The sequence below is a fragment of the Trachemys scripta genome, chromosome 6 (assembly GCF_013100865.1).
Source record: "Trachemys scripta elegans isolate TJP31775 chromosome 6, CAS_Tse_1.0, whole genome shotgun sequence".
Classification (NCBI taxonomy): domain Eukaryota; kingdom Metazoa; phylum Chordata; order Testudines; family Emydidae; genus Trachemys; species Trachemys scripta.
This window is the reverse complement of record NC_048303.1, coordinates 122864705-122885201: the sequence shown is the minus strand read 5'-3', so window position 1 is coordinate 122885201 and position 20497 is coordinate 122864705. Positions and strand designations below refer to the sequence as shown.

At 40.6% G+C, this 20497-nt stretch overlaps 1 protein-coding gene across 2 annotated transcripts in view; it reads right to left on the bottom strand.

Moving 5' to 3' along the window:
- Positions 1 to 20497, bottom strand: part of GAK (cyclin G associated kinase) — a 77452-nt gene that overhangs the window by 47666 nt on the left and 9289 nt on the right. For both annotated transcript variants that reach the window (XM_034773817.1, XM_034773816.1), the window contains exons 6-12: positions 18829 to 18918; positions 13494 to 13629; positions 12256 to 12368; positions 8912 to 9023; positions 6404 to 6527; positions 3707 to 3756; positions 3468 to 3616 (exon numbers count right to left, since the gene is read on the bottom strand). In XM_034773817.1, coding sequence (XP_034629708.1) covers positions 3468 to 3616; positions 3707 to 3756; positions 6404 to 6527; positions 8912 to 9023; positions 12256 to 12368; positions 13494 to 13629; positions 18829 to 18918 — 774 coding nt within the window. The remainder of the gene's footprint in view (positions 1 to 3467; positions 3617 to 3706; positions 3757 to 6403; positions 6528 to 8911; positions 9024 to 12255; positions 12369 to 13493; positions 13630 to 18828; positions 18919 to 20497) is intronic.

The following is a 20497-nucleotide window of genomic DNA, read 5'->3' as shown; positions in this document are numbered from 1 at the left end:
CAGGAGCAGTCTCAAATAAGCTCTCAATTTGGATAAGCTCTTCACAATATTCAGCCCAAAAGGTCCTTAATCTTGAGTGTTGTCTCTGAGTGCTACAGAAATACAAATAAATAGCTACAGTGTGTAGAACAGTCACTATTAGATAATGATGCAAAACAGCTCCCTTCTGGCTCATTCATAAACTCAGAACATTCTTAACCATTCTCCTTTTGGGCTGAATTTTCTCGTGCTTGGTCTCTGCACAATAAAAAAAATTTAATTGAGAAAAATCCTTTCAGCAATTTCCGAGTTACAACAGATTATAAACAACCTGCCACTGGTAAAAAATAGTCTAATTTTTAAAACAGGATTATAAAATGGGGCAAAATATGAAACGATGCTTTGTGATAACAAATAGATACAAATAGATGCTTTAAATTGTTCCTCTGAACCCAATAAAGAAAGTTTTAGTTTAGACCACTGAGCGTGCTCAGGGATAGATTGATATGGCTTTCACAGAATGGATTGAACTTTGCTTCATCACAGCACATTTTCTTGCCCAGACTGGCAGGTGCAAGGGCTGCTGGTGGGACAAGCTGCACAAGGCTGTTTAAGTATCAGAGGGTAAATCTATGTTACAATAAAAATACCTACTGCACCAAATCTCAGAGGCTGGGTCAGCTGGCTCAGGTGGGGGGGTGAGGGTGGCTGTAAAATTGTAGTGTACACGTTTGAGCTCGAGCTGAAGTCTGGGCTCTGAGACCACCCACATCATGGGGTCTCGGACCCCGGGCTCCAGTCTGAGCCTGAAGATCTACACTGCAGCCTGAGCCCCGTGAACCTGAGTCAACTGACCCAGCCCAACTGCAGCTTTATTGCGGGGCTTTTACTGAAGCATAGACAGACCAACTAACACTACGTAATCCTCCAAAAGAGAGGTCTTAATGTCAGGGTCAGAAAAAATTGGCAGAACGGAGAGTTCTGCTGACTTAGGCAGGTTCTGGGCACCCAGAAACTATTATATTAGAATGGACAAAGCTATTACATTAGAATGGGAGTCAGAATAAGCCAGGAGAGGATTCAAAACTAGCATTAACTTCAACTGTAACTAACGCAAAAGACAAGAAAGTTCGGAGAAAGTTTTGTATTGGTGGAGGAGCATAGGAGCGAGAATTTAAGCATGAGTTCGAGAAATAGCTGCCTGCCAGGCCTAGAGTATCCACAGATGAGGAAACATCCATTTTGCAATGGCTAGTAAGCAGAGTATTGAAGTTATAAGCATGTTGTGTTCCTCTGTGATCGTAACAACACAATGAGTCTCAAAGGGGAGCCTTTATGGACACTGAAGGAGTCTTGAATGCTGTTAGCTTCTGACATGGCTGCTTTCACTCAGCATGATACTCTACATTTAGAAACTGTCTTCTTTTTGTGTCCACAACAATGAATTAATGAGTCCAATTTGTAGCAAGATTATATTGTGGGGATACATTTTTTGCCCTGCTAATATCCAGAGAATTAAGAAGCATGTCCTTCAGGTGTATGAGGTTCAAACAAAGATGAAAAGGGAAAGCTTCTTGATTCAAGTGAAACAAAGAGCTTATTTTCCAGGATAAATTTCTGCTGTGTGAAGGAAACCTTGTTTTTGTAGCTCCTCAAATATCTCTGGCCATTGATGGGAGCCTTATCAAGATCAGTTTGGGAAACAGCTTTTGACAAGTGCAGATCCACATTTACCTTCTGACTACAATGGAACAAGTAAGGACCATGTCACTGACCAGCTAAATGAACAGTAAGGGCTGACAAACTTCAGGAGGTCACTGATGGCTTTGGATTTGCCAATTTCAACAGTGCCGTCACCCGTGCCAAGATGGCTTGGGCTGTAACTGCATGGGCAACAGACACTTCAAATATACATGCTAAGGAACTGTATATATCTTATGGGGAGACTCGAGTTTTCTGTCCAGGGAATGAGATCTCCGTAAACTGCAAATGTGATTTGAATTGGAAACTCTGGATAAAGTCAGATTTTTTTTTTTTTTTTTTTTTAAGGAAAAGTGGTGCATTTGGAGGACCTTTCTAAATTTTTTTTTGTTTTTTGTTTTTTTAAGTGTTGGAGGCATGTTGCTGATTAAGCTCTTATTTTCAGGATTTTTCTGTTCCAGATGCATTATGGGTCACAATAATCTTGGCATTAACACTGTGCACCCCAGAAACAATTCGGCCAAGACCCTAAGGATCCCTCAATCTTTCAGACTTAGTCACTTTCCAGGCAGCTTTAGGCAAACAGCTCATCCTCCCCATCTTAATTCCAATCCTCAGGCTCCCATTTGGAGACAGAGGGAATTCTCTTTTAGGTCTGAGGTGCTACCTCATATCCTTCTATGGCGAGGAGAGGACTTGTTGGAGGAAGGAGTAAATGGCAAGGACAGGCCAAAGGAAAGCAGGCCAGTGAAATGCATAGTGCCGGGCAGACAGAGACTTCGGGGGAGAAGAGGGCAGTTATATGGATGAAGAAGGGATGTTAATGGAGAGAGTCCACCTTACAGGTTAAGGTCCAAGAAGGGACCTGGAATAGATGAGACTTCCAGACTATCCAATACTAACACCTCTCTGGAGTGAAAGATCTCCCTGAGGGGCTTGGACTCCTAGCTGTATAAAGGTCAAACCAAAGCCTGAAATGTATAGTACAGGGAGATCTGGGGACAGCACTGGGGCATGGTTCTGCTAGAGGGCTGAGGTATGTCAACCTGAGACTTTGCCGTTGAGCCAGTCATAGACTGGTTGAGAGACAGGAGTCAAAAAAGGAGCAAAGAAGTGTTCACTGATACTTTACGGCCTACCTAGCTAGTATCTTCTATCTGGTTATGGAGTAAGTCATGTCCTCACCCCACGCCCCTTCTAGGTTCTGCAGAACTAGACAGGAAGGTTTCACAGAGACGGGCAGGCTGGGCTATGCTGCACCCACCATTTCAGGAAGCAGCAAGGAGCAGGCATGGCTAGATCGCTCACTTGAGTAAGGGCGTCATTCGGGGGCTGGGTCCAGATGGAAGTCAAGAATAAGGAAGAGAGAGATGAAAAAAGGAGAAATCCCAGTAGTGAAGCCATCATAAGTAGTTCCCACGGTAGGGTGGGAAGCCTCTGCAAACAGTTGGAACACAGATTTGTTCCTGAACCTCATTTACTATATCTAGTGGGAGGTTCTGGGTGCCTAGATGTTTCTTCAGCAAAGCTACCCCATTCCAGTAAGTGGACAAATCCTTCCTATTAGCAAGTCTGAACTGGTGGTAAAAGCATGGCACAGGTAGTGTTGCCATGAGACCTTTAACTTTTGTAATTGCTCATTTGTGATTTTAACTATGCATCCTAAACATTGGATTGTAGAAGATTTTAGCATGTAATACAACAAGAAGTGGTAGGTCTACTCAATTTATTGTGTTGAAAGACCTACTAAAGGAAAAAATCAATAGGCAAGAAAAACACATACACACCCTATTATGAAATCTTGAAGACCTGTATGTTCTTGGAGATAGATTGTAAACAGCATAGTGTCCAGGGTGTTTAGAGTCTAAAAATAACCGCACATCTTCTATGTTATTTTTGATGGCAGATTCTACACCTTCTGCTGGAAAGGACATCACTGAAAACAGAACATCACCAATGTTTGAGGTATCAACTTTCACAAAACCACAGTTCAAAACAATGATTAAGAAAGATGAAGCTATCATACCAGCAATTCTGGAAGTGATATACGATATATCCAAATCTCCCTTTGCATAACTGAAATTAAAAAAACACACCTCTAAGTTAATATATTAAAAAAATGAATCCATTCAAATGCAAATAGAAATGTCTGAAGCAGTAGTTTCTTCTATTAATGAGCTAGTATGGAGATCATTTTTCCATTTGGGAATACCATCAGTAAGAGCTCTGCTTAAAGCGGGAGAGCTGTGCACTACAGGATAAGGCAAATACTGCAAGACCAAATACATTTAACCGAGAAAGGCAGCTGTTGTGGATACTGATTAGATTCTCAAATGGAGATTTTTTTTAAAAACAGACAGTTCTTGCACTTACACACGAGGAGGCTAACGAATCTTAACCGGTGCAGTTATAACATATGGTAGCATGACTAAAGCAACTCACCTGCCTATCAACTTCCAGCTATTCAAACCTTTTTATCAGTATCTTCCTACATTAGGTATTTCTATGGACCTCATTACTACAGTATCCCAGCATCTCAATCTTTAATGAATTTATCCTCAACACTCTATGAGGTAAGGAAGGGCTATTATCCCCATTTTACAGATAAGGACCTGGAGCACAGAGATTAAGCGACTTGCATAACAGCACACAGGAAGTATGGGGCAGAGGAGAGAATTATGCCTAGATCTCCCAAGTCTCTGACTAGCACCCATCCTTCTTTCCTACACAGGCTCTTATTGCCTAAGCAGTAATTAACTGTTTCCCATTTTATGAATTATAGTCTCCAAAATAGAATTCAAATATCTAGTAGGTAAATTGAATATTTAAGATTCACTTTAGTTCCATGAAAAGTAGCCAGTATGAATTTACAGAAGATAGATCATTGCTAAAAATGAAAGGAAGGTGTTATGTATATAAAGCATTTGAATCGAAGAGTAGCTTTTGAAAGAGCTTCAAGACACTAGCAGGTAAGGTATCGTATTGTATTGTACATGGGTGGGCCACATAGGTAGTAAGCTGTTCAGCGATAAGTAAGCAAGCAGACAAGAAAACACTGAGAGGTACAGAAAACTAGATCAAACTACAGTTAATATTTGAACAATTAGTTACAAAGGGGTTTAAATCAGTCTAGGACATGGAAGATAGATTACTGCCGTTACAAGTCATTTATATACAGTATGGTTACTCTAAGAGGGAAAAAAAGGAGACATCACCACAGTGAAGCCTTCTTGCAGGACAAAGAATAGAATAAATACTAGCATTAATCTTCAGAGATTCGGTCTGCTCCACCACTGAGCTCCTGGGGACTTTGAAAATAGGGGGCAGTAACTTTTTGTAGCACTTCCCAAACCAAGATCTCAAAGTGTTTTATGAAACTTGACAGCTCCCTTATGAGTAAATTCCTATTATCCCTATTGTACAGATTGAGGAACAGAAAGATCAAGCACAGATGACTCACTCCAGGTAGAGATCTGACCCAGCCAGGAATAGAAACCTGATGCCCGACTTCCATACTGGTGTTTCACCCACAAGAACACCCTTCCTCTCAAAATAGCTCAGACAGACAAGGCATACAGACAGAGAAAAATGGAAATCTAATTTTCTATAGGTAAATAAGGTAATGAAGGCACATTTCTAAGGCTAGTTAAGACAGACTCCTCTAGACAACACTTGATTGATCATTTACTGACTGTCTGCTCTAGATGATCAAGCAGTGTTCATTTGACCTTCAACCTGGATCAATTCACCCAGGTGCTGAAAGGGGAAGTGTTCTAGCCAAACCAATATTTATGCCTTTTTCTGGTGGAAGTAGCCCACTAGTCAGTCCTCATGCACAGTGGGAAACCTAACACGAAATGAACAGGGTGGATAAAAATCAATGATTTAAAAAAATAAATAAAAATAAATCGGATTTTTGTATTTAAATCGGATTTTTTTGATAAAATGCTTTGAGGAAAAAAGCAATCTAAAGATAGTTTTAATTAAGAAACATTATAGCTCAAAGATATCTCATCATGGAATAGGGATTATAAATTCTAATTCTATAGTATGAGACAATATATTCATGTAAGGTTTAAGCAAAGTTTTGTAAATGAGTTCCAATAGTTCATGGATTAGGGTCCCAATTTTATGGGGCTCCAGGGGCTTCTGTATAGATTATTTAGGTTAATCTTTCTATCTACCCAATGGGACTCAGTGCTCAGTCTAGAAGATACCATCAGAGATGCTTAGTTTCGCAGTTCTCAAACTGTGGATTTGTCTCTCCAGAGATAACATGCTTGTTAACAGCCTAAATGTTTTTAAATAAATAAATAATATACAGAGGTGAGAAATAACAGACCTCAACCCTATTGTCCCTCTGCAAATTTGTGTACACAGAGTCAAGTATGTGAGCTCTGATTATTAGTAATGGGCAAAGCAAGGAGGCTGTCTGTCCAAGTGCCCTACTTGGGGGAATTCTGCTGTACATTGCAGGAAACCATTCTACAGTGACTTAAAGATACATTTAATTTAAAATGCTCTTTTCCAATTCTAACTCCTACGACATAGTTACCATAGTGATTTTTACATGAGTTCATAGTGATGAAATTTTAAATGGAACACTACATACTGGCATATTTGGTCTCATATCAGCACCAGCAGGAAGCGTTTTGGAGTTTCAACAGGACACTTCTGACTTTCCCTTTTAGAAATTATCAACACTGATGTTCTTCCTACTTACTTGGCCACAGACTGGATCACTTTAGAAGAAGTATCCTTGATGTTTGTGAAAAACCGTTCTGTTCCACCTTTGAGAATATCAAAGAACCCTCCGTAAGACTGGTCAAGTTCTGCAACTGTCAGGCCTAGAATTAAAAAGCAAATCTAAAGTTACAATTTAAAATAAAACAAGGAATGTAATGGAACTGTGCTCAAATTTCTCTTCACAAGGCAAAATCAAACTGAACTGCCAACAACTTAAGCTGTACAAAAACAGGATCAGCCTTCCCGTCATGCTCAGTCCCAGAACGAAGCTTCCAACTTCTGAAGAACAAACTACACAACAGTATTTTTCCATGTTCCCAACTACGGTGGTAAACTAGAATAGTCTACAGGTATTATTACATTTATAAAACATGTAACAAACCATTTTACATCTCTTTATGAAGGAAAGACAGACCACCAAGTGTCTGGCTGTATGCATTTCTGTCATATCACTGTTTAAATCAGGGGTCTCAAAGTTCCGGCCCACTGGCCATCTGCGGCCCAAGAACCTCCCCACTGCGGCCCGCGGAGGAGGCACCTGCAGCCACGCTGCCAGCAATGTCTGCTGCAGGTGCCGCCCTCGCAGCTCCCATTGGCTGGGGGAAGAGGGACAGCGATACCATCACTAGTTGCCGGGCAGAGTCAACCATGGAGGCAGCATCATTAGTTGCCGGGCAGAGTCAGCCATGGAGGCAGTGTTCCTTTTTCCCCCCACAATTAATATAAACAAGTCAAAATACTGAACACAGCTATCTGACGCACACCTTGCTGCATCCTGTAGGTTTCAACTGCTCAGTCACTGAGGCCAAACATCAACAAACTGACAGAACTGAAGCACTGCCAGGTGTCTGGCAAACACTAAAAACTCTCTGGCAGGCGAAGAAGTTGTATGACAGTTTTATTATTTCTGAGAAATTCGAAATAAAAAAAATACAATATAAACATTTTCTTTTCTGACCACTATCTTCAGTGACATTATTGGCCCGCGGGGAGGGTTTGAGGACTGGCCCTGGCCCTAAGGTAAATTGAGTTTGAGATCCCTGGTTTAAATTGTGGCATGCTGCCTTTCTATTTAGTGCCATCATCCTGATATGCAGCATGCCACTGAAAGCTACTTGACTGTACGTAGTACATTTTACAGCCATTTCTGGTTTTATCTCAGAAAGTTACATTTGTTACCGATTTCAGAGTAGCAGCCCTGTTAGTCTGTATCCACAAAAAGAACAGGAGTACTTGTGGCACCTTAGAGACTAACAAATTTATCAGAGCATAAGCTTTCGTGGGCTAGAGCCCACTTCTTTGTTACCGGGATCACTAACAATTCCTTTTATCATCATCTGCTGGACTACATCCTGTTAACATTATTGTGTAATACATAAAAAAGAGTCCTCTTTGACCCTGCATGAAGCAGATGGTCAGACAAGCATTTGAAAACACAATCCTGTTATGAAAGAAGATTCATCCCACAGAGAATAAAGTGTGGACAGTATTACTAAAGTATTTTATTGGTTGTATAAATTTACCTCATTTTAAAGTTCTCCCTTCAGGTAAATTAATATTTTAATATATACTTTTCTCTCATGAGCTGCACAGAAGGCATGAATAAAATAACTTAAATCAAAGAGGAGAAAAAATTGCATGCAGTAAAATGATTAACATTTCCAGTCTTTCATTTTAGGTGAAATATATCCAGTTCCTTGAAGCATTTATGCTCATGAAGTTAACAGTTTAATATTTAGCCGTGAAATCACACAGGACAGAAACTGTTATTTCAGTTAACAAGATTATACCTATTGGACACAAAAAAGGATGTTTTGACTAAGACCAATTAATAGGTTACTTTGAAGAACTGAAGTTCAACCAAAGTAGGCTATTATCTGTTTTTAGCATAATATATTTATAAAATGGAGGTTTCTATTTGAGTTTGTTTTTTGGAAAAATGACATTTCTGATCCTTAACCAAATCTATTTTTATGTTCTTATAGCATATTCCAAATTTTATATGAATCTTCTAAGTGCTGCCTTTTCCTTAGCGGTTACAATTTGTATAAACTGATATTCATTGTACAGATAAGTCATTTTCATCTAAGTGTTTTATTCCACAGGTTAACAATGTAATTTGGTATCAGCTGTTGCACTTTAGCAAACAGTCCTTTCTCTTTTCTTGTGAGAAGAATGTAGGGAGTAAATTTTTACATTTGCCATATATAAACATGAAGTCTATTCTGAAGAAGGTGGAATCAATCTACAAATGTGAAGTCCTTCACAAGAACTATATAAGCTTGCTTAACAATAATCATTTACTTAACCTAAGTGGTTTTCATAAAGCAAGATACTTAATAGCTGTATCACTCAGGAGAAATGAACATTTCTGCTAAGGAAGTTCATTTAAAATTTCAAGCCCACCCAGAAGTTTTCACATACCATAAACACAACTAGTTTGTATTCAGATGGTGTGTGCAGAGATGCCTATCACTGTACATACCTGCATTATACATATTGTTGAGCTGTCCTGCAGGCTTGGAGCCCTGTGGCACCAAACTTGTAGACATTCTAGGCACAGCATTGTTTCCATAGCCTCCATTTTGTTCCAGGAGCTGCAAAGAATCATACCCATCAGGAGAAATTTTTTTTTAAGTTTGTATATAAACACTGCATTGGCAAAGGACAGTTACAAAACTTAAGTTGCCCGGTCCTCACTGTTTAACCCTGAATGGCTGTTTAAACTACTGAAAGGACAAAAAAGAAGTTTCACTAGTTTTATTTCAGTGCTTTAGGCACCATGAGAAACAGGGCCAATATTCTTTAGTTCGGCTTTCAGCCCAGGTTTTTCTGGCTGCTCGGATACATTGTTACTGCTCAAAGTCAGTAGTAAAACTCAAGGTTGAATGGAAGGAGTATCAGGATCTTGGCAGGAAAATCTCCCAGCTGAACTGCTGAAATACGGATACTATGAACTCAACAGGTTAGCAATAAGGTGGCTGCCTTGCAAACCTATCCCTAATTTTTCTAAATCAGAGCTAAACTTACCCACAAAGACTCAACTTTCTTCTACAACACAGATGAAAAAGGCAAGGCTAAGAAAGATGGCCCAGCTTTAGAAGAGTGATATGGCACCTTTACTCCAGAGCAGTGATACTCAGACCTCAGTGATTCAGGAGCCAAATTACGATCAACATTCCCCAGAAGAGCCACAGGAGTGTGAATTCATTGTTTCACTTATTTTTATATACATCTCACAGCAAAATGACTGACCAAGTATTCGACAATTGGTTAATAACATAGAAAAGACATCTTGATTGGTTAATAACTTAGACTGGTTAATAATTAAATCATTCAGTGTTTTAATATCACGTGTTGCAAAGAGGTACGGGAGATACACTAAGGAGCCACTTGCGGCTCCCGAGTCTCAGTCCGAGTATCACTGCTCCAGAGCAAAGGACAGGCAACAAACGGGACAGCCATACTTGAGCAAAATCCTACTCCCATTTCTAGACAAGGGTGCAGAAACTTCCAGAGCTTCCTTCTCTCCCGCTTCCCCTACAGCGGGAAACACTCCTCATGAAAAAAGTGTGACCCCCAAGTAGGAGACAAAAAAAGCAGCAAGTTTTATCTAGCAAGACAAGCTTCTGTAGCCCACATTACATGTTTCATTTAGGTCGCTGCACCTCAAGGAGGAACACGGACAGTAGCGTACCCTAGACAGCCACTATACTAGTGAGTTTCAGAGCTGGCATGAGGGATTATTTGAACTCCAGGAAGTAGGGCACTTAGATTGCAATGTTTGGGGACACATGCCTAGTGTCCAAATTACGCTTGGATGAGCCATTCACCTAGGCAGAAATAGAGGGGTACCACATGAATGCAGATATGGCCAAAGACACCAAGGGAGATTGCTTAAAAACGGAAGATGGGAAAAGGACACAACATTGAAAACAACAAGCATTTCCCAGAGAAGAAGGGGAATCATCAGATGAAGCACAAACAGGTAGACTGGGCTGCACACAGTCTCCTTGGCAGAAAGGGGGAAGCATAAAATACACTGTTAACAAGGCCAGAAATCTGTACCCATATGCAGCTGCTACATTATTTTGGATCCAACCCATAAACTTACCAAGTGTAAACTTGCCAACAGGAATGTAACTGTAGCTGGTAAAAAGATGTTTCTTGGGAAAGCTAACCCCAAAGCTTGGGAGACAGAAAAGGGCTTGCCAACCAAGAGTTAAGGACCAACAGCAGCCGCTACTGCAGAATCCCATTCATACAGAACAAACAGTGGCAGGTCTACACTATAGCTTAAGTCGATCTAACTCATGTCACACAGGGATGTGAAGGACACCCCCCCCCCCCCGAGCGATGCAAGTTACAGCGAAACTAAGCACTGTCCACACTGGTGCTATGTCAGCAGGAGACGCTCTCCCATCAACATAGCTTCCACCTTTTGCAGAGGTGGAGTCATTTATGCCGACAGGAGAGCTCACCCATTGGCACAGAGTATCTTCACCACATGCACTGCAGTTGTACCAATGTAGCACTTCTATTGTAGACCTGCTCTTGGTTAAACCAGTGCAGTAAAACTAATGCAGCTGTGTGAATTCTTACTTCAGTTCTGCAAAGTTTAAGGTTTTGTTTCTTTTACAGACAGCAGCAGAAATCACAACAGTTCAAAAGGCTCGTCTGCTTGCAGAGTTGCACCAGTTCAATTGAAGGTAAGATTTAGTTAATCTATTTACTTAAATCTGTGCAAAAGGACACTCAAGTCAATTAGGAACAGGTTTAAGAAACTGAAATAAGCTACCCTTAAACCAAAGTAAAAGTCCACACCGGCATTTGCATTAACTAGGGTTACCATCCGTCCGGGTTTCCCCGGACATGTCGGCTTTTTTAGCTTTAAATGGCCGTCCGGAGGGGGGATTTCTAATAAGGTAGAAATGTCTGGGATTTCCCCCTTCCCCTCATGCAGAGTGCGGTGTGGCTGATTGGACGGCTGTGCCTGACTGAAAGCCGCTTGCAGCCACTGGGGCCTCTAGCAGCCAGAGTCCCTCCCCCTCAGAGCAGCACCTTATTTGTTTGGCTGCATGTGGAGCTCGCAGCTCTCCCTCGGCCTGGGGGAGGGGGGGGGCAGGCAAGGGACAGAGGGTTAGATTGGTCGGGGGTTCTGGGGGAGCTGTCAGGAGAAGGGGTTGTAGAGAGCAGTTGGGGGACAGGGAGCAGGGAGACTTAGATGGGGGATGGGGTCCTGGGGGCAGTTAGGGTGGGGGGGGACAGGTAGGGGGATTCTGAGGGGGCGGGGCTGGGGCAGGGCTAGGGCGGCACACCGTGTCCTCTTTTTTGATTGTTGAAATATGGTAACCCTACATTAACTGTACCAGTTTAATTAAGCTGTTGTGAATTTGTGTAGGCCTAAATTCCCTAAATTCATTGTCCCATATTAAACTCTCCCCCCCTCCCCCCCACACACACACCCTCACAACCACCAATTCTCAGGTCAATTTCAGTCACATCTGACATGTGACACTGAAGATCTACCTCCAGAAGGAATGCTGTTGAGAGGAAGATGCTTCCAAGAGTCTGACAATAAGCAGGAAGAACCATCGTTGGTTTCCTTTTAACATATTCGGACGAGAAAGAGCTTTGAGGCTGGGATTTTCAAGCCATTGTAAGTGAGTTATGCATCCAAACCCCATTGAATCTCTATTGAAATTAAGCACCTAAATCCCTTAAACTCATTTGAAAATCTCACTGCAACCATTTTGACAGCCGTTTCAAAGTTCCTATTGATTGAAGGTGGGGAAAAGAAGGATTATACTCTTTGTAGCCCTCCCGTACCTCTGTGATAGGAGATTTAGGATTCACGTTCCTGGCAGCCGCAATCTCCTGCAGCTGATTCACAAGTTCAGTGATTGACAACCTCTCCTCTGGGTTCACCTTCAAAGTGGAACCTAAAAAAAGGCAATTTAGACATTACAACATAGAATCATAGAATCTCAGGGTTGGGAGGGACCTCAGGAGGTCATCTAGTCCAACCCCCTGCTCAAAGCAGGACCAATGCCTGACCTTAAAAACCTCTAAGGAAGGAGTGTCCATCACCTCCCTAGGTAACCCATTCCAGTGCTTCTCCACCCTGCTAGTGAAAATTTTTTTCTAATATCCAACCTAAACCTCCCGCACTGCAACTTGAGACCATTACTCCTTGTTCTGTCATCTGGTACCACTGAAAACAGTCTAGATCCATCCTCTTTGGAACCCCCTTTCAGGTAGCTGAAAGCAGCTATCAAATCCCCCCTCATTCTTCTCTTCTGCAGACTAAATAATCCCAGTTCCCTCAACTGCTCCTCATAAATCATGTGTTCCAGCCCCCTAATCATTTTTGTTGCCCTCTGCTGAACTTTTTCCAATTTTTCCACAGTCCTTTTTTGATGGCATAAATCTGTTCTTTACTCAGCGGATTCAAGCGCAGCATGATTATCAATAGTAAAGCGTGCAGAAAAACCAGGAAAACAGCCAACTTGTACCCAAGTATCATTTGCCTTTAACAGGCATCTCTGTATTAAGAATAAGGATTTTGGTGATGAATCAAGACGACACTTTTAAAGAAAATACTACAAGAGAATCAAACTTGAAGAAATGTTTACAGGCAACTTAGAACCCACCCGATTTCATCAGAAATTTAACAACCAACTGTAGCAGTTCAACTGTGTCTTCTGAACTTTAGTAAAACAAAGTTTCTTAAACAAATTCAAGGAATCCGAACCAAAATGCAAAATATTTCCAGCCAATTTATCAAAATCCTAAGATTAAGTATTGAAAAAAAATCAGTGAAAAACCCAAAGGTTTACACTAAAAAAATCTAGTTCTTAACTGCATGTAGAAAAGTTTGAAAGTTCTTCATATTGATGTCACATAGCTAAAAATAAACTAATCATTGTCATACGGTTTACGATGCTACTTCAATGGAATTGGAAAATTCTGATTGATTAATCCCATTGTACCTAACATATTTTTAATGATGAAAGAAGTAAGGTCCACAAAAGCATCAGAATAAATGAACAAGATTTTAAACTTACGAATGAGATCATGGAACACAGAATATCGAGTGTCATTCTGAGGAATAGAGTATTTCCCATTGACTATGCGAAGCTTAGCCCCATCTTCAAATGGATGTTGTCTAAAGCACAATAAATACAGGATACAGCCCAAGGCCTACACAGAAATAAAAGCGAACATTACAGAAAAGTCAGTAATTCAGGCACCGAAAACCATTTAAAGTTGAATTCTAGATATGAAACGGATTAGAAACTGGAACAACTCTAATCAAGCTCAAATCTAAAATAACTCTGCTATATGAAATGCAAATTGCTTAGTCATGGAACCCAACACTATTAACAGGGATTCAGCTGCATACCCCCCTTCTTTCTAAAATAACTAGACCCTTGAAGTTTCATTCTTTAGGATTAAAGATTAACAAGCTAGTCTACACAGACTAACCGTTTCTAGCAGCATGAAGACTGTGGTACAGTTTTGCCATTATGATTAAAGGTCTGCTAGTTTCCTCAGTCTCAGATTTTTTTTATATTTTAAAATTCTCTCCAGGTTGAGGGATTTATATTATAGTATAATATATAGGTAGCAACACCTTTATTATATATGTAGCAAAGTGTAGCACAATGGTTTTTAAAGTAGGTGCTCCAAAGAGAGAGTTCTATTTTTATGGGCCAAATCCTACATTCATAGTTTCTGTGTAAGTCACTCCTACTTAAAGGATTTGGTCCTCTCTTTGCTCTCCTAATTCAAATTCATTCGGTTACTAAGTACATATTGGGTAGGTTGTCAAAGCGCAAATCACTATTCTCCTGACTATTTTTGCTGCCATTCTTTGGACAGTTTCAGCTACCTCCTTTTCAAGCACTGAGCAAATTGTGGCATTCAAAGCCAACATGTGTCACCGATTTGTAGAACACCGATGTAATGGTATTCATTATTCTCTTTCAAATGCAGCCTAACCTTGTTAGTTATTCTGATGGGTGCTCTGCATTGAGCATTCACCTGTCCATAACGACACCTCAATGTACTTTGTAAGGTCTTAGTCATTCAGAACCCATAAATGTATATGGCTTATTTAAAGTTATTCCTTCCAAAGTGCTTTAATTTACAGATATTTACTTTGATAGCTATCTGTCACTTTGATGGCCACCTACTTAGCACCCCTACTTGTGTTACACCAGTTAAGTTCTGGGTGCCTTCACAATTTTCACTAGTCTCTGAATTGTGTGCATAGTAAATTTTGCCCAATATATTAACTAAACAGTTTCACTAACAGTCTCCTAAAATCTTAAGATATAAATCATCTTTCCACAATGAAAACATAGCTTTTCATTCTTACACTTGCTTGCTCTCTTAACCAGCTTTTAAAACCCAAGATGCAACACTTCACCACCCTGTGGTTTCCAAGTTCCCTTAATAGCCTCTTCCTTTATAAAAGTTTGTTGTCCATCTACATTATATCCAATCAGTTTTAACTGAGAATTCTCACAAGTTAAAAATGGTACAATTCACCATCACAAAGAACATGCTTAATATGAGGTTACATTACTCGGTTCTTTGTAGCTCTGTTACTTTGTCCGGTACTGAAGAAATGCGCCCAGGGTAATTCACAGAATCACCCTCAGTTCCACATGAGCACATGGATACAATGTGATGCTACAACTTGGGCCAAGTGACTTCACTTCTCTATGCCTCTGGTTACGCTCTCACGTTCTGTCTGTCTTGACTATTCAGACTGTATGTAGAGACTCGCACTGTGCTTGTACCCAGCCCAATGGGTTCTCTGTTGGACATTGAGTCCCTATTGTAATGAAGGTAATACTAGACTTCTGAGGGTGACTATGAAGTTGCACTTTTGTGTTTGCAGCTCAGTTAACTTGTTTTTGGTTCTGAATTCTTGGATGAAGGCTATCCAGCCTTGGCTTACTACAGTTTAATTTTCTAACCGGGTTATTTTTGTACAAACACCTTTATAGAATCAGGAAATGTTCTCATAACGACAACTAAAGGTAAGAAGGAGTTAACGTTTAACAGAGCAAATGCACTCAGTAACAGATGTGCAGAGAAAGAAATCTGATTAGCTCAACTGCAAAGAGCTGAGATACTGGAAAAAGCCAAAAATCAAAACAAGGTTCTGCTTTTTGAAGTTCTAGTGCTAGAGACCCACCAGACACCAACCAAATGGGTTTCAATAAAGAAACAGAGGAATTACCCTAAAATAAGTGATAAAGCCACATTAAAGAACTAAGTGAAACTGCATCAGCGAAAATTAATAAGTTGGATAAAATAACGAGCAAAGAAAACAGCCTTCACAAAAATAATCTAACTCTTACGTAGAGCTTGTCATCAGTAGACTTCAAAGCACTTTACAAAAGAGTTCAGTATCATCTCCATTTTGAAGATAGGGGAAACTGAGGCACAGAAAGGAGAAGTGACTTTCCAAGGTCACCCAACAGACCAGTGGCGGAGCTGGAAACACTGTCTATGTCTCCTGAGTCCTGATCCACTGTTCTATACGCTAGCGGCTACAGACAATGTAGATAGAATGTAGAACTGGAAAATGTAAGCCACAAAAAACCTTGCCATCACAACATTAGTGGGCATCTTGACAATCAAATAAGAACTAAGAATGTGTGCACTCTCATGGTGGTGGAAGAATGCTCCCTGAAGCCCATTGAATTTGTGGAAACCTTCATTAATGCTGATACTAAACACCAAAGATTTCACCTACAAAAAAGCCATGCGACTTTCAAAGAGAAAGCACTAGTGATAATGGAAGAACTCTGATAAACTATCTGAAAGGACAGCATTTTTTTTTGGAGGCCAAGTCCCAAGAGGACCTGCTATTTGAGGGGACAAAAATATTTTTCCTTAAGCTCAGCCTGAAGATAGAAGCAAAAAAAGGAACTTCAATTCAAAAGATGCCCATTGGTAGAAGACGCCATTCTTTCTATGGTATTACTTATGATAAAACCTTTATTTTAGGTACAAAAATCTTTAAAAACAGTATCTTCCAGCTTCTTCCATCCACAGGTCAACTAAGTCATGGTGACTCGTGAGGCGCAGAGAACGTGACCTGACCATGAGCAGAAGCCAGCTCAGATGGAATCTGATCAATTGCAGCATACGGAATTCCGAAGCGTCGTGGTTCCCCCGTGTGGGATGCTGAAGATTGTGCACAACAGCGTCACCCATTTGGTAAGTAGCACATCATGCCGGACACACAGCACCAAGATTCCAAGAGCCACACTGGCTCCTGCAAGTTTCTAGGTGGATTTCAATGTGCTTGTTTTAAACAGGCAGCCCGGATCTGGTTAGCTGGGAGACCCCGTCTCCCATTCCATACAGACACAGCTGAGATCAGACAAAACGAATTGAGCTACAGAACTCTCAGAACAGCTGGAGGAGCTGCTGGCACGACACGGGCAGCGATGGGATTCTCTTGACTCTGCATTTCATTTCCTTCTTTCATCCAGATTTGTTAACCGTCCAAATATGCTCCAAAGCTCATTTCCCCCCCACCACCCCGCCACAGGAATTTAGGGAAATTGGGGTCACTAGGTAAAGGTGCTGGACATGAATAGGCTTTGCATGATGATACGGTGAGGTAAGGTGCTTGGTTTGAGGAAGGCTTTTACTTGGAAAGTATAAGAACTGTACTGAGGGTTTTTTTAATTGTGTGCTTTAAATTTTAGAAGGTGTCTAGACTTCGGAAAAGGAGCCAGAGAAAAATGAATAAAATAATCAAAAGCCAGGAGAACGCTGACCACATTTGAGAACCTGGTAACTGGTCAAAGGAATATCTAATGTATTTCTGATCTGCAAAAGCATTTCAGGAAGCTTTGTGGCTAACAGGAGTTACATTTTTGATCCACACTGAAGTTCACACATTTTTTTATGGCCTGAGCAGCAGCACTACAAATTCATCTAGACAGTATGGTGAAAAGCGCCTAGAATAGAGCAGTGGAGGATACTGAACTCCCTGGGGGAAAGTAAAGTACAACCATTCACCCGAATCACAAACTAAAACCACGTATGCCCCTTGCAGTTGTGCTGTACTGCATATGCAACTCTGATTTCCCTGACCACAGACCATCAGACAAGAGACAGGGCAGCGTAGCAGAATGGCAGGCTCTACAAGAGCTCCACTGGCTGGGACACGGACCTTTTAAAGAACAGAGCGGTATGTGACAACAGCTGACATACTGTGAAATAGGAGGAGTCAGCCACGCCAGTAAATACCTGGGTTATCCTAACCGAAGATTTCAATTGCCCAAGTCCTCTGAATAAATGGAGGGCTACCTTTCCTGTTTTCAGTAAGTGGATGCAATTGTGGTCCATCTTGTATGGATTTAATCTGATATATGAGTAAGGTGTTTAAGAACTATATTACCCTGGGTTTACTCTCACACCTTTCACTCCAAAAATTCAATATGAAGATTGACAACTACAGAGGCAGAACACAAGAAGCTCAAGTTAATTTTTAAAATGTATTGTTTAAAAGGTTTAGACAGTAGTTGAAATTCCAATAGCCCGGAACAGCCATCACAAATTTTGATGTTCAAGTGTTTATTCGGCATTTGATATTAAAATACATGTTTAAAAAGTCATACAGACTTGTTTACCAACACTGGTACAGTTTTTAGAAGTTAAGCATGAGCATTCATAAAAATATCCAATACTCTGAAAAATACTAATGTGTAACATCACCAAAAACAATGCAAAAGGACTCATCACTGACACTTAACTGAAGATGCACTGGGAGTTTAAATACTTCTCTTCAAATGCAACTGCAATCCTGTCAATGCAGGTTACTCATTTCCCACTGCCTTTTGCCATCCCACTTAGTTGCAAGAGAAACATACGTGATTTCCACACAAACAAGAGTTAAGAAGTACTAATGTTTAAGTTGTTCCTGCATTTCATACTCTGAACTACCTTGAGACTAGGATTTGTGAATGAGCAAAATCAGAGTTGTGTGTCTTAGCAACCTCTGTCTAATCACGTAGTAGTGATCATGGACTCCAAGAGAGCCCTGTCCTGACCTCCAGAGAAGAAGCAAAGTTGTTGCAACACAGACACTTCACTCAAGGCATTGAAGGAGCTGGGACAAAGTTCCTGAGGTCTATGCCTCAGGTCAGCCCAAATTAAGATTTAAAATTCATACCAATTAAGCTTATTTTGCCTGAAATGTTTGATACAGACAGCTGAGGTTTTGTTTTAATATCAAACAATGCAATTCCAATAGCAGTGAATGTGCAATTGTTTAAACATCACAAATATGATGAAATATAGGTACTATTTAACTATGATATCTAACAGGCATCATTACATACAAAGAGAAACAGAAGTTCCTACCCATATATCCTGTTTTTCACCGATTGGAAAGTTTGAGTACAAGTCTATCATTTCTGGAGTCCTATACATTGGTGTTGTGTTTCTTGTAATCTGCAGAAACAAAAGTAAAAGTTCATGAAGCAAAGACCTGAACAATGCTTTAATCTTCAGCCTCAGGGAACAGCGTTCCAAAAATGTTCTGCTAAAAAGCAAGTAAAAAGGGCATTCTGACTTCAAAACCTAGTTTGGGGCACATTAGTCAAGGTGCAAGTCCTTGCTTCAAAATAAAGTTACGAGGGAAGTACCTCTATGTAAAGGCTACAGGAATGACATTTTAACTGTAATTAAAAAGTACCTGCTGCAGTAGTCCCTTTAAGCCACACAGCAAGCAAAACCAGATTACCTGCTCTCAACAGGGGAGAGTGACACTAAGAAACAAGGAACTGTTATATCAGGGGTAGGCAATCTATGACACACGTGTCGAAGGCAGCACGTGAGCTGATTTTCAGTGGCACTCGGATTGCCCGGGTCCGGGGGGCTCTGCATTTTAATTTAATTTTAAATGAAGCGTCTTAAACATTTTAAAAACCTTATTTACTTTACATACAATAGTTTAGTTATATATTATAGACTTATAGAAAGAGACCTTCTAAGAAGGTTAAAATGCACGCAAAACCTTAAATTAGAGTGAGTAAATGAAGACTCGGCACACCACTTCTGAAAGGTTGCCGACCGCTGAGTTATATCATGCCCTTAGGATGCATCTGGAGGAAGGACCCTACTTTGTGCCTTTTTTCCTCCGCCCCATGTGAGAAGTTGGCCAACTGCATGGCACCATCTTCTCTTCCCTTCCCAGAGAGCCAGCAGACACTTCTCCATGAGTTCAGGTTCCAAAAAGGAGAAGGGGACCAGAAGCAAGCAGGTATCATTCTTCTAGTACTCAGGACCTCCCAAAAAAAGAAGTTGATGCTGTCAATGAGCGTGCAGACTCTCACAAGTTAATGGATTTAGTTTACGTCTCATTACTGACCTTCTCCATAGATTTAGAAGGGTTTGAGAAATCACTTAAAGTAAATCCATCTTTACCGCTATATTAGGATTTGTCAGCATTACTAGTACTTAGCCAGATCTATGGACAAATTGCATTTTGAAAGAAAGGGGGAACATGCCAACATTGATATAGCTGTCCTAAGAGTACAGCAATACTGTCTAGTCCAAGATCTGTCAAACCTACTGCTTCATCACATGCCACCCAATTCAGTTTTAGAAGCCATGTTTGATTAGATTTGATCAGAGTCACTGGGGTACAACTGACTTTTTACTTTTCTGCAGATGGTGAAAATTCACGTACTAACAGAAAATAGCAGTTGATTCCTTACTCCTCTCCCTTTTTATTAAATAGGTCATGAAAAGTTACACTATCAATTGTGTCAAGTTTCAATTAGTGTTTATATTTTATTCCTCCACAGCAGAGAGTAGCAGGCACTCCATGGGCATCGACTAGGATGGGTTCTCAGGAAGGTAGTTTAAAAACACAAACTGTTTTGTTGTAATGGCAGATAACATTTGAACAAGGTAGCAGCAGCTGACTCGAAAAATAAGGCCTTGTAATCCACTTCACAACTGAAAGGGCTTCAATTGTCTTAGAACAGTCATAAATGAGGGAAAGTTGGGGGGGGGGGGATGTTAA